The 21,412-nt window shown below is 36.7% G+C and overlaps 2 protein-coding genes across 2 annotated transcripts in view; both read right to left on the minus strand.

Moving 5' to 3' along the window:
- larp1 (La ribonucleoprotein 1, translational regulator) overlaps positions 1–2,997 on the minus strand; it is a 45,852-nt gene extending 42,855 nt beyond the window's left edge. Inside the window, exon 1 of the mRNA XM_065287675.1 lies at positions 2,438–2,997. Within this exon, the coding sequence (XP_065143747.1) occupies positions 2,438–2,747 (310 nt within the window). The 5' untranslated portion in view covers positions 2,748–2,997. The remainder of the gene's footprint in view (positions 1–2,437) is intronic.
- Positions 2,998–6,744: 3,747 nt separating this feature from the next.
- sap30l (sap30-like) lies at positions 6,745–18,010 on the minus strand. The gene is made up of 4 exons (XM_065287677.1): positions 17,452–18,010; positions 16,545–16,667; positions 16,025–16,123; positions 6,745–7,979 (listed from the first exon to the last, which is right to left on the minus strand). The coding sequence occupies exons 1-4, from the start codon at positions 17,635–17,637 to the stop codon at positions 7,851–7,853; spliced, it is 537 nt and encodes a 178-aa protein (XP_065143749.1). The 5' UTR covers positions 17,638–18,010; the 3' UTR covers positions 6,745–7,850.
- Between the last annotated feature and the right edge of the window lie 3,402 nt (positions 18,011–21,412).

The raw sequence follows: 21,412 nt of genomic DNA on the forward strand, positions 1-21,412 counted from the left end.
CGAATGCATATTCGAATATCGAATAAAAAGTGACAGCCCTAGAGCGTGATTCATTTTTAATTTAGTTAGCGCAATGGCTGAGAGTTAAGATGTCCATAAACAAAGAATGTAATGATCCCAAACTTTAGACATTCTTATTACATTACATTCAGCATCTGAACCGAAAACATCAACTGCTGTTTTACCAAAGTGTCGCTGAAACAAGGTAACGTAGCCTAAGCCTATTGATGTTCACTGATTTTAATCCCATACTGTATTTGTAGCGATGTTGTGATGTGGTTTGACTAGATATGATGTTTAGCTTTGATGTTTTTTAGTAAACATATTCACGTCCAACTGCAAGAGAGTATAGCCTAGGGATGGGCGATATGGCCTAAAATCCATATTGCGTTATACATTGCAGCCTCTTGCGATAGCGATATGTATTGCGATATAATAATTTCAATAGACTCGTTTCAGAACAGGTTATATAGACCCTTACAAAAGCCAGATTAGTCTTGTTACCTCTCTTAGCTGGAACTTTTGCCTGATACACAGTATATAATATACTGCATGTTTCACAATTACTAGACCATAATGCCAATTTTGCGTGTGGAGCAGCAGTTAACTTATGTAACTTATGGCTTAAATCCAAATAATAGATGTTGCATAGGTCTTTTTCACGAGTTCCGATGTTTCGCTGACGCTTTCATCCATGTTTATTCGGCTGCAGCTCGTGGCTCTAAAGTTCGCGGGTAGATTGTGTCATCAACACGCATTATCGCGATAGTGCAATAGATTTAAAATCTCTATCGTATGCCAATTTTCTATCGTTTATATTGCATATCGTTTATATTGCCCATCCCTAGTATAGCCTAAAAAAAACACATACGCGTCAAAAAAAAGGCTGCCCTGCCAACGACTCTAAAAAAAATACTGCAACAGGAAAAACTTTTACATGTGCTATTATGATGCTCAAAGAAAAGTATAACAAATATTTAGGAATAATATGTGGCAATACTTTAGCTCATCTTGGTGCTGTTGCTTTTTTCTTCTCAAATGTGACTGAATATGAGTGGATCATGCTAGCATGTCTTCATGCTCAGTTTAATATGTTTTAGGCTCATTTATTGATAATAAAAAACCATTAGAGTGGGCCTGTTTTTAAAGCTGCGGTTGTGTATTTGTCTCGCGAGAGTTGGCAACACCGTGTGTCACTCGAGACACTTCATCACTAGTTTGTCTATTTTCTTCTCTTTCTTGGAAATTTGCATGGAGAAATAATAAGACATTAAACAGTTTTCAACAGCGCACTTTAAACACGCTATAATCATTAAAACGATAAAGAAGGATGCAGTAAACCAACAGACATTGCTTTGCTGTGAACAAAGTGTAGAATCACATGGCACAGACCACGTTGTTTTAGTAGCCTACAGAGGAATTATGGGATAACTCCAAATTGGCATCCCAATGACAATCAATCATCTTGTGTTACTATAAAAGTGAATGTATTCTATAGTAATTCGAAACTTTAAACACAAGTATCAATATTAGTCATTTATTTTAAGAAGCGGTAGGTGGCTAATGGCTAAGCATGGCTGACATGTTTAGCACGTTTATGTGCATTAAACATCGGGAGACAGAAATGGCACTGAGCAGTATTTATAAGTATGTATTTTGAGCAGGTTTTCAGTTTAAGTCGCTTTCATTTCAATTCGAGAGAGTTTAAGACAAACACGTGCCTCTCACACGTGAAATTCCATAACAAACGCCAGATATTTACGAAGTAACGTTATATGTAAATAATATCATCGTGTATGAATATTTCATGTAAACAAATAACTACAACAATAATAATAGGCATTTTATTGCAGCTCTTGAATGAAAATAAAACGGTAGTTTAGGCCTATCACACGAACTCACACGGTAGGCCGCTAATGCTAACGGAGCTAACCCGATAGCCATTTGTCTAGAAAAGCACTAAAGCTGAAGAAAAACAAGGGTTTTCAATACATTTTTACCTTTATTCTTTAACTGCTATATACATATAGTTTGCATTGCATTAGTATGCTCTAATTATTGAACAATCAATGTTTAAGTCACGCTGCAAATGCATGAGTCAAGGCCGCAGACAGACTAACGGTCCAGTTTACATTTACTATACGTGTGCTGTACAACAACAGATTTCCTATTAAAACAGTTTGTATTAGAACAGACCTGGAGCAACAATGACATCAACCCTGCCCAAAAATATGTTTGTAAACAGGCCACCTTCAGAATACCCTTATTTTATAAATGCTGTTAAAGGACTTTCACGAACTTGTTCAATTCGTTTGACATTCTCGCGTAGATTTACGTGCATGATGTGGTGTTCTAGCTAACAGTTCACTGAAGAACGTGACAAATAAGCTACCGAGCGCAACATTTATAGTGTAGTGATTTGTTATACACAACTTACCATGTTGTGTTTGACCGTTGACATTGGTCACTGTATTCATCTTTTTAGTCCATGGGTTCACCTTAGGCGGCGGTGCTACTACAAACTCCTTTTTATCAGCTTTCTCTTGTTCTCCACCTTCAGCAGGGCACTCTTCATTTAAACTCACGTTCGCTTCAGGGTTGTTCTCATTTGCTCGTTTTAGGCTTTGCTCCTCCGTGACAAATTCAGAAGTTTCCTTGATATCGTCCTGGCACATCTTCTCGTGCTCCTGCTCCTCCTGTTTTAGCAGAGGATTGCTTGGCAGGAGAGTCTCCACCTCAGTGGCCATTTCTCCTTTAACACACCTCAAATTTACCGCAATGTGCTGCCAAGAATATCCGTTTTCTTCCACCGACGAGCCTCTTCACTCTCGCCACTCCACCCCTAGACCAAAAAGGCTTCAGTCTAAGACGCAGAGTGGTTAATTTCAATTAAAACATATAAAAGAACGCTGTGAACCTTTAAAAATTACAGTCTTATCTTCGCTACTTACAGCAGTGTGAGTGAACCACGCGTTGGACGTGAGCGCGCACGTATACGTAATGGGCGTGGCCAGCGTCGGGTCGTTCATGAACGATTCGTTCATTTTGAATGACTCTTTATGATGACTCGAGACTAACGAGTTTTCTCAAAAAATGATTCGTTTATTTTGCGTTAGCCACGCATGATGACTATCCTTGTGTACACTGTACAGGACACATTTTCTTTCTTGAGCAATATGAATTTACAAACTCAAGTATGGAACAAGACATGCATACGAAAATGTAACAAATGGACAAAGATGTAATTGCATTTTTAGTCTCTAATATTTTGTTTAGGCTACATAAAGTAATAATGAAATGCAGTAGAATAGTTGTATGATGAAAGTATCTTAAAAAGAAAGAAACTTATAGACAGATTTATATAATTAACAAAAGCAATTGATTATCTTTGGATGAAAATAATAATTTATACATTAATTTGTGAAATAATAATATTAATTATACATAGATATACAAAAGTATATGTAAACATTTCTTAAATATATACATGCATGTGTGTGTATTTATTTATACAAAGTTATTATACACAGCACACACACCTGTAAACAAAAACCTTTATTCTGCAATAGATTCATTGTGATTAATTCTGCAACCCTAGTACCAGTGCTTGGCCTGCTGTCAAAGATCATGTCACATCTACAGTCTAACAGCCAGAAAAAAGATTCACAATAGTTTCAGGGTCCTATTTCTTTTTAAGTACAAATCTAAGACATAATCCTTTCCGTTAAATCTAAGCAGCTGGATAAACATTGTTAAATTTTTAAAACTAAATGTCCTTTGTTTTAGGTAAAACTGGCTTTTTTTCTTAAAATTGTACACAAATTGCAGACACATTTGAATATACCAAAGTATTTTGTGTTAGCCTAGTTGACTTAAATAAAGCGGGATGGCATAACACATACTGGTAAATTCTGTAAAAAAAAAAAACTTTTACTGAAAGTAAATTAATAATTTATCCTTTAAAAATTAACCACTTTATCTGATGAGTAGTATCTTAGGACAAATCAATGGCACTGGCATATTTTAAGATCTGAATGTGCAAATTATTTTCAATTGAGACAGCTCATAGGACCAGCCTTAAATCACGTCTCTGAAACCAGGGTAAAATGTTGAATTTTGAGGTAGACTTGGGCTAGGTACATACCAAGCTGACGGTCAGGCAGGTTTGGAGAGTACTTAGTAGGGATGCTCCGATCGATCGGCCACCGATCGGTATCGGCCGATAATGGCATTAAATGACTCGATCGGTGCTCGCTAAATCTGCCGATCTCATAAACCGATCTTTCTGTTTACTTTTGTCATCAAAAGGATCCTGAATGCGGTTGCAATTAAAGACATTTTTTACGTAGGCGGTGGCTGAACGCAGTCAAGCAGCTGTGAGGAAAATAAAAGTTTAAACGCTCAAAACGTTAAGACGCATGCAAATAAGAAACTTTTGGCATGAGGATGCAATTGTCCGTGATAGAGATGTGTTGTATACGCTGTTTGATGGGGATGTGAAGACGCCTCGCGCTGTTTACCGAAGCGCGTCCTCATACGCATATCTCTGTAAAGGCAAAGAGAGACATACAAATCTGCACGCTGCACATGAGCAAAAGGTTGTAAAAATGCTTATGATGCTTTACAACCTGTTGCTCATGTGCAGCGTGCAGATTTGTATGTCTCTCTTTGCCTTTAGATATGCGTATGAGGACGCGCTCCGGTAAACAGCGCGAGGCGTCTTCACATCCCCATCAAACAGCGTATACAACACATATCTATCACGGACAATTGCATCCTCATGCCAAAAGTTTTTTATTTGCATGCGTCTTAAAGTTTTGAGCGTTTAAACTTTTATTTTCCTCACAGCTGCTTGTCTGCGTTCAGCCGCCGCCCACACACACAGAAGTCTGTCATCAGTGCACGTGAACAGAGCGATCTCTCTCTCACGTCTTAAAGCTGCAGTAACCTAATTAATCTCTCAATAAAATCACTCTCTGCTCTTGACTAAAGAATTTTTATACTGCATACGAATGCGTGTATATTTAATTAATACAGTATAGTCTGTGAAGTGTTTTATTTTCAGTACTTTTAGGAGACATAAGCCTTTTTAAAGCCATATTAAATTTCTCTTTGAAGAATAAATATTTGTTGTGCTTATTTATTTGAGTCTCTATTAAAACAATAATATACCTAATTACTGCAAGTAATGTAACAAAGGCAACATCCGTGGTATTATTTTATTTAGAAAGATTGTAACAGTTAGTCATCAAAGAGCTTGCATATCAGCTTTTTAAAAAAAATCGGTATCGGAATCGGTATCGGCCGATCACAAAGATTACAAATCGGTGATCGGTATCGGCTGCAAAAATCCTGATCGGAGCATCCCTAGTAGGGAATATAGTGTATTCCCGTGGATAGTGTAAAGTGACATCATTCATTGGGAAACTCGAAAACAACAACAAAGTAAAAAGTTATTTGGCCCTAAATAGAGATTACAGAATGGCAGACTATCTGTTTACAGTGACAGATAAAAACTGAGATTCATCTTGACCAGATACAGACTCAGTGGACACAAGCTCACTATAGAGATAGGCAGACACAGAAAAACATGGCTACCACAGGAGGAGAGGTTCTGTCCACGCTGGAACTAAAACTTTAGTGAGACAGAAAGTACACAGATATTTAGACAGTTTTCTACCAAAAAATACACTGCAACAAGACATTTGAAAGTCTATCAAAAATGAAAAACAGAATCTTTCTTCTCTGTTAGGAGAATGTAGGAGAAGTCCTGCTGTGTCATAGCAGCATAATGGGTGTCTGAAAAAAAAACAATCTGACCTGACTAGATACTTAATATATATTACTTCCTTTATTCAACTTTGTGTTTAGCTTTTTTGTTGTTACATTCATTTCTGTACCTTACTAGTTAACTTTTAATTTTGGACTATATACGTTTAGTACACTATATAGTATATACTTTTATTTTATTTCACTATTTGTACGCAGCCCAGCTGCATATGCTTTGGCAATACAAAAGTATAGTTTTTGCCATGCCAGTAAAGCACACTTAAATAGAAATTGTATTTTGTGTGTTCCAGTCTGTCCGAGTTCCCGTCGCCTTTATTCAGCTGATTCAGCATGTTGAATCAAAGCCAAACAGTGCACAAACAGAAAAACAAAAGTGATGAAGCAAGCAAAGAGCTAACATACAGAATGCTCTTCTAATTCTTTACTCATTCCAATATGTGAATATTTAAAAAAGATATGGCTGTCTTGAACGGGACAACCAATCTGAGCAGACCCCAAAGTCTGCTTTTGATGACTCTACTTTGCCAGCATGGTGTGTACCTAGCTTTAGTGTCTACACAAAATAAATCAATTTAATTTAATCACTCTAATATAGTCAGAATCCCAATAAGGAGATCATACCAGAGTGATTAATAAAGATTCACTGTTGCAAAACAAAGTATTCTCATGCATTTTACTATCATCCCAATTCATTCTCAAATGAATGTCATTTAGGACTAGATATATGCTTATTCAATTAACTGCTGTAATAATTTATTTATACGCTCACGCTTGCTTGGGCTACAGTTTAAATCAGGAGGTTGTAGCATGAGATTTAGATAAAACATAAATGTGCAGAAGAGGAGGGAGCACACATGCAATGAAGGTAAGATGTGCCACTTCCTTATTATACCATAGATTAACCACCACATATTTAGAAAGGGTCTTTCATAGACAACTGGTTGTATTTGCAGGTAAAATTAAGCCAAAGCAAACATTTAATTCACATCTAAAAATATTTATCATACATGCTAGTACATCAGTCAACATATAAAACCATGTAAATCTTTTGGCTGAAGACTAGCCATAAATTATTACGCAATTTCAGAATTGTAGCGGTAAGGTTAAGTGTGTCAGATAATTCAGGGTAAGTTGTGCCAGTGGCTTTACTAATAGTGATAAAAGCTTTGTCTACATATACATTAGAATTACATAACATCTACATTATAGACACTTATATTTCAGTATGTCTGATCTCAACTGAAATTAATTACAACTATTATTCTAGTCAACATTTGAAGTGGATCAAAAAAGTTGTCCTATGACAAGAATGGGTACACATTTTGGTTTTAGGACAACGTTACTTGCTGACTAGTGTGCTTTGACCTGAAACCAAAACTTGCACAGCTTACCCCACTTTTCACACATGAAAAGGCCAATTACAATGTTATTTTTTTAATAATTCATGAAACTATTAGTCAAAACAATGTTTTAGGCTTATTATTTGAAATAAAGAAAACTTTACAAAAAGAAATATATTTTAGATTAAAGCAAGAGAGCTATATGTATATAGCCGTATAAAGCACTCTATAAAAGCAGAGACATGAATGCTGTACACAAAGCAAAAAAGGTTTGAAACAAACTCTCATAAAATATTTCAGTACAAAGTAAATGTTCAGGCTGTCCTGGGAGGGTTGTATTAGTATTAGTAGAGCACAGAGTGATCAAATCAGCAGTTATTCAGTGTTATCTCGCTTTCATACAAGGCCTCACTGGCCAAATATGATAATTAAACACTAAAAACACACAAGAAAAAAAATATGTTTTGTGCCCTTATCGCTCACCTCTAGGAGGATTATTTTTGTTTCTTTAAGGTTTGGCACAAAAGTTGAAGTAGCTATTCACTACAAAGAAAAATAATGAAAAGCACTTCACGGCAAGTAACACCAAATCAGACATATTGTGCAGACCTTTTTTATACATACAGCATGTATTCCAACAAGAATCTGATAATCTGCACGTCATAAATAGTTACTTTTTCCCTCTTTGAGACACATGTCCACAGTAAAGGTCTGTGAACTTTATTCCACCTGTTTGCTTCCATCCGTTTTCTGATCCATTCGGCTTTTACTGCTCTTCACCATATAAATAAAGTATGTGAGCGTTTCTTTTTCATTTACTGGAATATTCCGGAAGTGACGGCTCACTGTCTGAAAAAGAAAACAAATTATTTTAATTGACTCAAGACTCAACTCTCAAATGACTCAACCAATAGGTGTACAACAGATTCATTTTGAGTAAATTAATTCTAAAGCAAAGTAATTTTTCCACTTATCATGCAGTCGCACAGAACATCTTAGCAAACACTAAAAAGCATGAGACAAACAATTTAGACCAATTTAGCATTTTGGATGCTTCCAAGATAGCTTTGAGTGCATTCCAAGATACATTTTGTCAGCATGTGTGTTCCCTAGGAATTGAACCCATGATCGTTACAAAGCTCTATTTATTAAAGAAGCAGTAAATCAAAGAATCGACTTGATATTTTGTTATATGAGAGGTCATCATACTTAAATGAACATTGTGCATGTTTCAGAACTGAAAACATCCTCTTTACTAAAATACAACAGTTTTCGGCACCAAGCCAAGAAAGCAGTGGGTCCAGAAATGTGCCAGTGTATAAAGTTGTAGAGATTTTAATCACCACCTCCAAATTCAAATGGCAACAATTACAGTCACTGTATAACCTCCCCTTGGAACTTAAAATTAGGAATGCGTGGTTGAAGTTTGTTTTTAAAGACATTCCAGAACGCATGTGGAGTGTTTGTTTACTTCATTGTGTACTGCGGATTCATTTGTAAAGAGGTCACAAGTTGATGCTGGATTTGCAGAAAGACTGTGATTAAAAAGCAATGTTGTACCATCAATATTGGATCGGACAGGAATGGCACAGCAGTCTTGTGTGAGTAAAAATTTTTATTGTTATGTGTCACTATTGCTTTTTTAGAGATCGCTTGATATGTCCTGAATGATTGTAACATCCATGTCTAAACACATATGGTTGAATGTTTTAATTTACTAAAACATTAAACGATTAATTAAGGTTTGATACTCAACAATCCAACTGTAATATAGAAATATACAAAGTTAGTGATAAGGACTTACCAGCAGCGGTTTAGATTCCAACGTGCGCTTACTGTGTTGTATACGGTAACTTAGTAACGTCAGGTTTGAAGTTTTGTTTCTACTTCACCATACACATTGTCATTTATGTGTATCATCTCTAGCACCCAGAATCTTTTGTGGCTCGAACATAAATGTGTTCGGCTGCTATTTGTTTACACATTAAGGTCTTAAAACAATTCCCCACATGTAATGACGGGGAATGAAGCTATACAATCATAGCAGTGGGCGTTTACGTTCAGGTCTTCAATGCGGTCGCCCATCAAAACTAAAACAAAATAGTCTATTTCTTATTGCTTCTGATTTTTTTGAATGTAAAAACCACACAAAAAAATCTAAAGTAGACAATAAAAACAACAGATTGAATGCCCCTTTAAGCGAGCTACAGAAACAACCATAACACCTTGCATCGTGATGATGACTTTGGGTTGTTTCACACTGACCGCGATGACAAAAAGCGAAGCAAATAGTCGACAAAAATTTACCTTTATGCCAAATATGAATCGATTGTGCACACAAGGCAGCTGACTAAGCCTCCAATCTTACCATAGAGAGCTTAAAGCTCACAGCTTAACAAACCACAGGCAGAAAACTGATCAAAAACAAAGAGTGCAATAAATAATCCAAAACAAAATTTATTATAAATCTGACATTATGTTGTAGTGTCCGATGTACCTGTGTCCGAAAACGCTCCCTTGTTCACTCATTCACTTTTCCCTATATACCAAATGACAATTGAGTCCACTATTTGGAGAAAAAAGTAAATCTAAATGAGTCAGCAATTTCGAACACTGGTGTGAATACCATGCGTCAGAGAGCTGTCGCAGAGATTTTTCATAAACCCTTACATCTGTGTGGCTTAATTGATTGTACTGTGAAACGGTAAAGTGTACTTTCTTACTGTTTGTCACATATGTCATGTTTATTGTATTTGTAAAGAGAACAAAACAACTGCTTGTCATATTTATTTACTATTGTTTATTTATTGTTTAATAAAAAAAAAAGTCTATTATAATTTAATAAAAGATATCGCAATTATTTTTAATTTGTTTATTTTTAAAAAGTAGAAAATAACTAACAACAAGAACTAACAAAAGTGTATAAACGTACATTTTTGGTGTTTACTGTCAGTATCCTTTAGTTGACTCCAGTTACGCTTTAGGCTCTCGCTGTATCATGGGAAAAAGTGAGTGAGCGAGTGTACATTGAATGTACCCTCAAAATCAGAGTGCATTGTGGGTAAAAGTAGTGAACAAATGTAGGGAATGAAGTTGTTCACTTGGGTTAAAATGGCCGACACCCGATATAGTGCACTATATTGTTGATAGGGAGCAGTTTTTGACACAGCTATTGTGTTGAAGTGTTTTAAAAAACCTGTAAGATTTTGCATTTGTGCCATTTAAAAACGTAGCTTGGTGAGTTACATGTAGTCGGATAACGGTAGGAAGCTTGCATTGCTTTGATGGATTCCTTACTACAAATTTACTTGAGGACAAAGACTATACACACACCAGTTAAAAATGGGATCTATCGAGACTATCTTTTTGAAGGAAACTGAAAACAACTTGCACTGACATATCCTAAAATACATTAGTGCCCTTTGTTTTGCCTCAAAATGCACGCCAGTAATGTTTTTAGTAAGGCATGTTGGTTAAAACTAGTTATATTTCCTAATTAAACTAAGGCCTAGTCCTGGTTTAAGATAATCCCCGTCTTAAAACGACCAAAGAGTTGCGATATTTTTCCTATTTAAAACTTGACTCTTCTGTAGTTACATTGTGTACTAAGACTGACTGAAAATTAAAAGTTGTGATTTTCTAGGCAGATATGGGTAGGAACTATACTCTGAGTCCGGCGTAATAATCAAGGACTTTGTTGGCATAACATGGCTGTAGCAGGCGCAGTGATAGATATTACACAGCGCCCAAAAATAGTCGCCTGCTATTGAAATATACTAAGGGGACTATTTTCAGGCACTGCGTAATATCAATGTGCCTGCTGCAGCCATGTTAAAATGAGAGTATATAGTTCCTAGCCATATCCCCCTAGAAAATCGCAACTTTTAATTCGTCTAATTTTCCGAGTCAAGTTTTAAATAGGAAAAATGTCCAAACTCTTTGGTCGTTTTTGAGTGCAATGCTAATGGTCTAATCAGATTCAATGGATTATAGAAGTGCTTCTCATATAGTGGGGCGCGACCCCCAGGGGGGAGTCCCCCGGGAAAATACTTTTTCAGGAAGTGTTTTTCACCGAACAAGAGCACACATCACAGAGCAGGAGATATGAACTGTAGATAACAAACACCATGGAAAAATATTTAAAAGGGATGAAAAGAAAGTCGGAGAGAGATGGATATAATGAGGCAAACACGTTAAGCCTCCCGAAAGCTAAGACGAATAAATATGACGAAGCGTATGTTGCGCTTGGCTTCACTGCGACTACGGTGGGGGACAAAGAAAGCCCGGTATTTTTACTGTGTCTAAAAATGTTGGCAGTGGACAGTATGAAGCCAAATAAATTAAGGCGTCACTTACAGACATTACACCCCAATCACGCTGATAAGCCGCTTGAGTTTTTTCATCGAAAACGTGCCGAATAATGCCGACAATCGTCCCGCTTTGTGAATGCAACTTCAGTAAACCAGCGAGCAATTTTGGCATCATATAAGGTGGCGTACCAATTTGCTCAGTGCAAAAAACCCCACTCCATGATCCTGCCTGCAGCATTAGACCTGGTCTCTGTCATGCTGGATGACGCAAGTGCTGTAAAATGAAAAACTATCCCTCTGTCCAATGACACTGTCGCCAGATGTATAGATGACATTGCTAATGATCTTAAAGAACAGCGGGTAGATAAACTCAAAGACAAACGTTTTGAAGCAACTGACAGCAACAAAGACTGTTTGTTTAATGCTTATGTGCGTTTTGACATGACAAACTCCCTGTGTGAGGATCTACTTTTTTGTAAATATGTCAGAGACAGAGCCACAGCTGAAGAGCTATACAAAATACTGGACTGCTTCCTGACTGAGAATGGGTTTAAGTGGGAGAACTGCATTGGTGTTTGCAGTGATGGTGCACAGACCATGGCAGGGATGAGAAAAGGACTTTGGGCACTCATCAAGGCGGCATCACCTAATGCTGAGTGGACACACTGCGTAATACACGGAGAAGCACTGGCATCAAGGCACCTTTCCTCTGAATTAAGTGAGATTATGACCAACATTGTTGGTGTAGGCAATTTTATAAAGACCAGACCACTAAAAACAAAAGTCTTCTCTGCTATCTGTGAGGAGATGAGAGCTGAACATCAAGCTGTGCAGTTTCGCAGTGAAGCAAGGTGGCTGTCACGAGGAAAAGTCTTGTCCCGAGTTTTTGAACTCAGAGAGCAGATAAGAATGTTTTTGGAGCAGGAGAACAAGTATGACCAGAAAAAATTAGTGATGAGAACTTCCTGGCAAAACTGGCCTACATGAGTGTAGGGCTGGAACGACGCGTCGACGTAGTCGATTACGTCGATTACGTAATTACGTCGATTTGCCGGAAATGCGTCGATGCGTCGCACTGTTTACATTTTGAAATGAAGGCGGGCTTCAGCTCCGACCGGGTGATACAAGTGTTATACCAAACAGACAGAACGCGATCAAAAGTGTGGGAATACTTTAAGCAGAGACCAAATAAAACACATACTGTGTAAAACTGAAATGGCATACCACAGCAGCGCAACACCTGTGTATGATCATCTTAAAAGAAGAAAACCTGGTGCTCTCCGACCTCAAAATGACGAGATGTCAGCGTAAGAATTTGAACTATTACAGTAAGTTTTTATACTTACTCTATAAACAATAGAATCAATACATATTGTGCTTAATACAGCTGCGTTTACATCTTCGTTTAATACGAGCTGCGAGACGCCTGACAGACGCGACATTGCATCGCTTCTGGGCAGTATGTTGAAACAGTAAATAAAGAGCAGGACATGTTTTTATATTAAGAAGTTATGAAATAATAAGTTACTGTCACATTGAGAACTGATAGGCATGTGCCCGCGTGCACTGAAAGCCAGCTGGCAGTGCGGAGTTCCCAATGAACGTCTTTTTTGCGAATATGTGCGCAGATATTACAGAAGCTCGTCTTGTAAGGTATTCCTGACATGCGTTTATTTAAAGTAACAGCGGCGTAAACGCTGTTTATAAAATATTAGAAGATCATACTAACTGAACTTGTTTTTTACCCGGAACTTAAGAAAAGTTAAATGTTAAAGTTAAATGAGAATGCAGTACTACTAATAGTAATAATATTAACAGTAATAATATAACCATTACATCTTATATAAGGGTTCATGAATCACAATGAACTTATTTTTACTTCAGTCTGAACTAATGCTGAGTTAATGCATGTACTAATCAAAAACTAATGTTTAAAATATTAATATATGCCTATTTTATTGTTTAAGGTGAATAATGCCTCTTTTAAAGTGGCACTGCCACTTTATTTTTCATGTTGAAAATTTTGGTTTGTGTGTTTGTTTAATTAAGAAAATGCTTAAATAAAATGTTAGCGTTAATGGCAGATGTTACATTTATTATTTGTTGGGGAATTATATGTATAAAAAAATCATTAGACTATTCGATTAATCGAAAAAATAATCGATAGATTAATCGGTTGAAAAAATAGTCGATAGTTGCAGCTCTACATGAGTGACATATTTGGAAAGCTAAATGAACTAAATCTACAGCTTCATGGGAAAGATAAACACCTGCCTCAGGTCACAGACAAGATCAGCTATTTCACTCGAAAGCTTACAATGTGGGGCAGGCGACTTGATGAAGGAAATACTGATTCATTCGAGAACCTGCATGAATTTGTTGACACGACTATGATGCCACCTCAGTGATTTCATATATTAAGGAGCATATTTCATCACTGATCAGATTCTTTAGAAAGTACTTCCCTGAAAACAGTTCCCAATATGACTGGGTGAGAGATCCTTTCAATTCACCAGCTCCACCTGGTTTCAGCTCTGCAGAGGAGGAACAGTTAATTGACGTCGTCTGCCTCCACATTGAGACTGAGCTTCACATCACAGACACTGAGTGAATTCTGGCTGAGTGTAGAGAGGCAGTATCCACTCTTAGGGCAGAGGGCCATGGGCATTTGTGAGACTGGCTTCTCTGCTGTTGCTGCACTGAAGACCAAGTACAGGTCCCAGCTAAACATTGAGCAGAAGCTGAGAGTTGCAGTGCCATGCTTCAAATCCTGCTTCGAAAAGCTGTGCACTGCAAAACGTGCTCATTGTAGCCATTAATCTTGACTTCCTCATTTTGATCAGTTTTAATGTTTTAAAAACAAAATGTTTTATACATGTTTTATTCATTTTTAAGTGTTTTATATATTGTGCTGCTGCGTTAATGTTCCTTATCAATAAGAATTTATTGTTATTTATTGAGTATATTTTATTTTCCAGTATCAAATGGTCAAAAAATGTTTGCACTTTAAATAAGGATTGATTTTTTTTATGCACTTTAAGTTAGGGATGCACCGATCCAATATTCTGGATCGGTATCGGGGCCGATCCGGCCTTTTTTGCTGGATTGGATATCGGACTAACAGGACCGATCCAATTCCGATACTGCGCATTACTCATGGTTATCACTGACAAGCGATTAAAACGACAAAGCAAGCACCATAAACGTTTTTATGCACTATAATCAAAGTCATCTTACACTCAATAGCTTCATGTGAAGGAACAAACGCACATTTAAAGATATTAATGTTCACAGAAACACTGTAACTTACTTCCAAACTGAGTTAATCCACTGGTGAAGTGGACGAATGAAACGCGTCATTCAACACACGCACACAACACGTTAGGTTTTATTAAAGATCTGATTTTATAAAGTCCCCGTTAGCTGTTGGATGGATGCAATTCAGTATGTGCTGAGCACACGATGCATCTAATCTCTTTGTGTTTTAATAGTTATGAACTTAACTTTCCATTGCGGAGCGAGGATTCCCATGCGAGGATGCTTTTAGTGCATCAATGCTGCGCCCAGGAAGCACAGTATGATTTAGACGCACTCACTATGATTTAGGCGCATCAATTTTGCACCCGGAATATGCATAAAAGGTCCGTTTAAGTGCATATTTCCCAAAATAACCATCTGCACACTAAAGCTTTTTTTACTGTGACTTTTTGAGCAATTAAGGAAAATATATTTAGCAAACTTATTTGATCAAACGTGCTCATTTCATTTTCTCCTAAACACTGCCATAGTTAATAATTACTAATGTTCTTGTAAATCATTTTAAATTATTGGTTTTTACATTTAAAATTATACTAGATTTAGCAGAAAGCACTATACACAATTAACATTGTGTGTGTGTGTGTGTGTGTGTGTGTGTGTGTGCGTGCGTCCGTATAATAGAAATTGTTGAATAAAAAACAGAAGTATCGGATCGGCAGGTATCGTTATCGGCCGATACTCAGAATTCAAGTATCGAAATCGAATCAGAGATGGAAAAAGTGGTATCGGTGCATCCCTACTTTAAGTATTTTCTGTTACAGACTTTATAGATTGTGCTCCTGAGTTAATGTTTCTGATCAATTTGAATTTATTTTTATTTATTGATTATATTTAATTTGATTTCATTTTTAAATTTCAAGCAAATTGATGCATTTTAAGTATTTTCTGCTACAGACTAAAAAACAATGTTAATAAAGTTATTCTTTGTTGTAAGTTGATCTATATTTCTTTTTTCTTTAATATTAATAAGGATAAAATGTTTTGCAGAGGTGTAATTTTATAGACAAATTATACTATTACAGTCGTGGTGGAGAGTTGGGGGGCGCGAAATGTTTTCTTCTTCCTAGAAACAGAAAATAATTGAGAAGCACTGGATTATGCTAAACTATGCTAAAAGTGGTAAACCAGACCCGGAGATCGGCTAAATTTAATGATTAATTCTGTTTGAGGCAAAAGGTCATAGCATAGCTACTGACCCTATAGAAGCAGGACTGGACACCCCTGGACTAGTATAATAAGTTAGCAAATGAGCAGGTTTGAACATACCTCTGCAAGTTGGGCTTTGTTTAATCCAGGTCTTGTAGGAATTTTGTAGTGCCTCTTGTAACGCCTCAGTGTGTTCACCTGCAACTGGAACAAATCCACCTGACGAACAAAACACATTCATGTATAAAACACAGCCATGCAAATACAGCCTCTAAAATTATTATGAAATCAAAGCCGTTTCTTTAAACCAATAGAGGCAGAACAAGCACTACATCAGGGGTGTCCACTCCTGTTCCTGGAGGGCCGGTGTCTCTGCAGAGTTTTATTCCAACCCTAATCAAACACACCTGATCCAGCTAATCAAGGTCTTACTAGGCAGACAAGATACTTTGAGGCAGGTATGTTGAGGGAAGTTTTAGCTAAACTCTGCAGGACACAGGCCCTCCAGGACCAACTTTGGACACCCATTCACTACATGCTCCTTGACACAAGCACCTTGATCTAATGTTGCTATACAATCAATGTGACAAAAACCTATCAAACATCAAAGTATGAGAATAAATCTGAGCATTTAATTTACCTCAGGGACTTCAACATCATGATCGGGTGATTCGCCACCATCATCACTGGTCTTCCTCTTGCGTTTGTTGCGAACACTCTGGATGAAGTTCTTGTGAAAGTCACAGATGTACAAGTGTCGGACCTAGATTAAAAACAAAGGTTTTTTACAATCCTTTCTTCTGTCTTATATATTTTTGGTTTAGGATAAATAATTATATTGTTTGCTATTGTCTGTTAATAAAATGCATTTTGGATAAAAAAAGTGACCTTAAACACATTTCTATTATTGTGACTCCCTCAGCTTACAGATTCAATGAACAGTTAACACGCAAAAAAAATTAGCATAAAAGATGAGAAAGCTATGGGGTACTTAACTTTAAAACAATTCAATCAAATAAGCTACATATGACTCAAAGAAAAAGTACAGATTAGATTTTGTTGCCAAACAGAACAGAAAGGTATTATTATTGATAAATAAGTTTGAGGTGTTAAGCTGTGGAATACTTGCTTAACTTGATTTTACAGTTTGGTTAATGTTTACATTTTCTATCAAATACATCTTATAAAATAATATATGACTGACTAGCTGGTTTACTAGAGGAATTAGTAAACCAGATTGAAACATCAGATTGAAAACTTCATCAAGTGCATAATCTTTTGTTAAAAAACATCACTGTGTATTTTTAAAATACAAAATATATTATGCTGGGTTGTTGTATATGGAATCGTGACGTTGACACCTTGTCGACCAATCAAATAACTTGTTTATAAGACCAACTAAACAGTTCGCAGTTTGCTGAGCGAGTATAACGTCGCATCGATTGAAGGTGCAGCGTTTAACTTACCAGGCTTAACTGCACTTAAATTAACCCACACTGACTCAAAGCTTTATGAAATCTACTTATCGGATTAACAATGACGCTTACACTCTTGTCGATATCAAGCTTGAGTTTCTTCTGTGAAATGCTCTTCTGGATTCGCTTGCTGAAGGAGGCATTTCCAGCAGAGCGGCCACAGCGCTCCCCGTCTTCGATCAGACAGCAACTCTGGCCGAAGAACGGCGGGGCAGGCGGGCCGTCATGACTATCCTCTTCCGTGCTAAACCCATTCATGACGGACAGATCCAGGGGTAACTGGGCAGGCAGGACAGATTAGTTGAATGCGTCTTAAAGCCGAACTCAATCGGTTCCAATGAGTTTAACGCGCCGCCGTAAATGAACGGCTCGCCGAATGAAGCGTCCAGAATTGGGGCTTGGGGATCTTCCTCAGAATCTCGGCGACACTTTAGATCTTATTCTCTGAAAACCACGCGGATTCACTAGAGCTCCAGTGCTCTGTCCCACAACAAATACGACACGAGCGCACCTAAACCAAAACAGCGTTACAGAGTTAACGCGCTTTACACTAACCAGAAACAGTCGAGCTCATTTTCAACAAAACGTACATACAATGAAACATGTCCTGCAACAAACCGGAAGTTGTAGTTTCGAAACACTATTGGTTCGTTAACGACAAAGGCGGGCCATTGAGTCTGCGTCGCCCATTTCGGTTGCCTAATTCAACTGTCGATCAATTTTCACTTCCTGCTCGTCTGCCACTCCAGGCGATTTCACATAACGCCCCATGATTCATGTGGAAACTCTGTTAACATTATCCAATACATACATGCAATAATAATGATCAACACTTCTACAGCATGTTCCGGCATTTACCATTACCTTTATATCAAAAGTTGTAACTTTCAGCATGAACAGTTGTAACATCATTACAGTAAGGCAGTGGTTCTCAAACTTTTTTGAGTGTGCCCCCCTTTGGTTAGGGAGAATTACTTTGAGGCTGAACAGGACACATACGCGCAATTGTTTTTTAAATAAAATAAGTATTAGTATTCTTAGTATTAGTATTATAAATAATCTTATAAAAACAGTCATTTATGTTTTAAAGTGAACGCAAACAGTTCAGAAAGAAATGTGTTTCAGTATATTTATCCATGCTTATTCGGTCTTAAAGGGATAATTTGTCCAAAAATGAAAATTCTGTCATCATTTACGCACTCTCATGTTGTTACAAACCTGTAGAAAATGAAGAAAGATATTTTGAGGAATGTTTGTAACCAAACTGATCAGAGGCCAACACGGGTTGGTTGTCACATTGATTATTCCGTACACACTACATGGGGCTGTGGTACAATTTTGATATCAATTTGTTAGCCTTTGATAGCATTATCATTTGCACTTGTAATTTTAATGAGCAGACACAAAACATTGAGGTGAGGAGACGATTTTTTATTTTCATGGGTCAGAGTAAATTTTCATGTTGGTGTTGTTTTTGTGTTGAGATCTTGTAGGATATTAGTCATTCAAAAACAAAACACTCATTAAAAAGCCAAAAGTAGTAGCTTTATTTGAGTCATCTTTTAGATATCAAGTTAAAGCCATGTGGCAGCTAGCTTAGCATGTTTGTCAAGAAGTCAGTTGGGGATGGTTGTCTCATAGCTTGCATAGTATTAAAACTTATTTGCAGTTTCTAGCTTAAAAAACTAAAAAGTTACACATAATTTTTTCAGATCCCAATTTATCACAGAAATCCTATTGAACCACTCTTGGGACAACCAACCCCATACCCCGTGACAACCAACCCCGTGATGGGGTTGGTTGTCACATTGTGTCAGAGTGTCTTTGATGGTTAATTACTTCCTGTTACAATACATTCTAAAAGTTAAAAGCATACACATTTAAAGCCAAGACGCCAAGTTTTCATTTCATGAAAGAATTACTGCTGAAAGATTTTTTGAAGATGAGCAATTCATGCAAGAGTAAAAATTGTGACAACCCGGTCTCCCCTATTCTTTTTTCCAACAACAGAAAACAAAAGAAAATCACTTCTGTATCTTTACATAGATTAATTATATTTAATTGATAGAATTGAGAAGACAGTGTTATTCATTTGATCCTATACCTGTTCCTAAATACTACTGGTATACTTTATTTGTAACTTGGTCCTTTTCTATTTTCATATAATTTCTAAATTTCCTCCTAATTTATTTTTCTTATTTTCGTTTTTTGCTGATTCGAAAAATATTAAAATCATGACTCAAAAAACATTATGTAATCCTTAAACCACTACTGTATTTTAAAATGATGTAATTTGAAAGTAGGCATTGAGGTCTACACTATTTCACAGAGGTCCACTCAGTTTAAAATTTCTGTCCTCGCCACTGTGATTAAGTAATGTATTTGGCACCATCTCTCGCACCCCTGCTGAAAAAAAACAGCTTTAACCAGGCTAAGCTGGTTAATAGCTGGTTTTAGCTGGTTTCCCAGCCTGGCAGGCTGGTATTATGGCTGGTCAAGCTGGTCTCCCAGGCTGGTCAGGCTGGTCTCCTTGCCTGGCCAGCTTAAACTAGCCAAGACAAGCCAGCCTGACCAAGCAGGCATAACCGACCTTCAACGTTGAAATTTGGTTGAAATAACGTCAGTTGTTTGTTCAACATTGATACAATGTTGAAAACGATGAATAGTAAACGGTTGCAAAAGTTTAATACAATGCTTAAAAATCAAAGTTGAAATAATGTCAGTATGGTGAATAGTAAACGGTTGCAAAGGATCAATAAAATAAATGTTTTATGACATTGTAATTTGTGAATCCTTTAGATAAAATGTAAAAACTCATTTTATGAAAATACTAATATTTTTTTAAAATTTAAAAAAGTAATTGATCAAGTTAAAAATATATTAGACACATCCAAATAAATCATATTTATAACTTTATTTTCCCCTTTCAAAACAAGTGCCTTTTCTAGGTTGCTTTAGGTTGAAATAATTTTCTAGGTTGCTCATATTATATAATGTTTAAGAAGCTAAAAAAAATGTATGTTTACTATTTTATTGATTTTAACACCGGTGGGTAAGCATTATTATGGTTGTTTTATTTTTATTATATTTTCATCACAATGTCTAAAATATAACATTTCAAATATACATTTTAAGAATACCTTTTAATAATATAATAACATCCAGCCTTTTATCGGTTTCATTCATACAAAAAATTAGTCTGTATTCCGGAATGTTACTTAGTTAAGTTGATAACACTTACTAACACCAACTTTTTTATTTCAGAAAAGCACCTAGTTATAAATGTAAGGTCTTTCTAGACAACTTCGGTAGAAAAGTGTTGATATCGTAGTTCAGTCAGTGTATCTGAGGGGTCTTTCTTTGCGGTGCCACAGACAGCTCTTTCAGCCTTTTGTAAGCAAAACATGCCCATGCGGGCCCACTGTGGGGTATACTGTGGGACAGTGTGGGCAGGGCAAACCCACACCAAACCTCAAATGGGCCCCATGCGGGTTAGCCCATGTGGATGCAAAAATGTAAATAGGCCCCATATTTTTAGCTAGCCCCCATTATTTTGCCATTAATCATAATTATATATTTTTTTTACATTTTTTAATTATTAAAATCTATAATTATTATTAAATTATTAAAATAATTATCATTGGAAGGTCAAAAGCTATGTTTTAAAAGCACAATATTTCTGTTTATTTTAATACAAGAAATATTTATTAAACATGTTCTAATATTCAGTCCCGTCTGGACGTGGGAGGTCTTTTTTACCATCTTAATTGTTTTTTTTACATGTTGTCTTTTGTTATGTGTTATTAGTCATGTTCGACTTCATGCAGCGCTGCGAGAACCAACATCATACGTTGATGACGTCAATGTAGCGCGAGAGCGAGTCAAGAAATTACATGTAGAGGTCTAATTTCGCAGTACATTGACGTGAATACACGCAAGAAGTCGAACACATGTTTTTGCGGGCGCACGCCTCCATCCTCGTGAGTTCAAAAAAGGAACCAAGGCAAAGATTCATGTATCCAGTGAGGCAAAA

Source organism: Paramisgurnus dabryanus, chromosome 18 (assembly GCF_030506205.2).
Source record: "Paramisgurnus dabryanus chromosome 18, PD_genome_1.1, whole genome shotgun sequence".
Taxonomy (NCBI): Eukaryota; Metazoa; Chordata; class Actinopteri; order Cypriniformes; family Cobitidae; genus Paramisgurnus; species Paramisgurnus dabryanus.

What these genes read in the sequence shown, in the direction of transcription:
- sap30l (XM_065287677.1), bottom strand. Translation starts at nt 17,637, where the DNA reads ATGAATGGGTTTAGCACGGAAGAGGATAGTCATGACGGCCCGCCTGCC. An exon ending in AGCTTGATATCGACAAGAGT is followed by an intron (nt 16,668 to 17,451) that starts GTAAGCGTCATT and finishes TTTTTAATCTAG; the next exon opens with GTCCGACACTTGTACATCTG. An exon ending in ACAAAGCCCAACTTGCAGAG is followed by an intron (nt 7,980 to 16,024) that starts GTATGTTCAAAC and finishes TTTCTTTTTCAG; the next exon opens with ACAGTGAGCCGTCACTTCCG.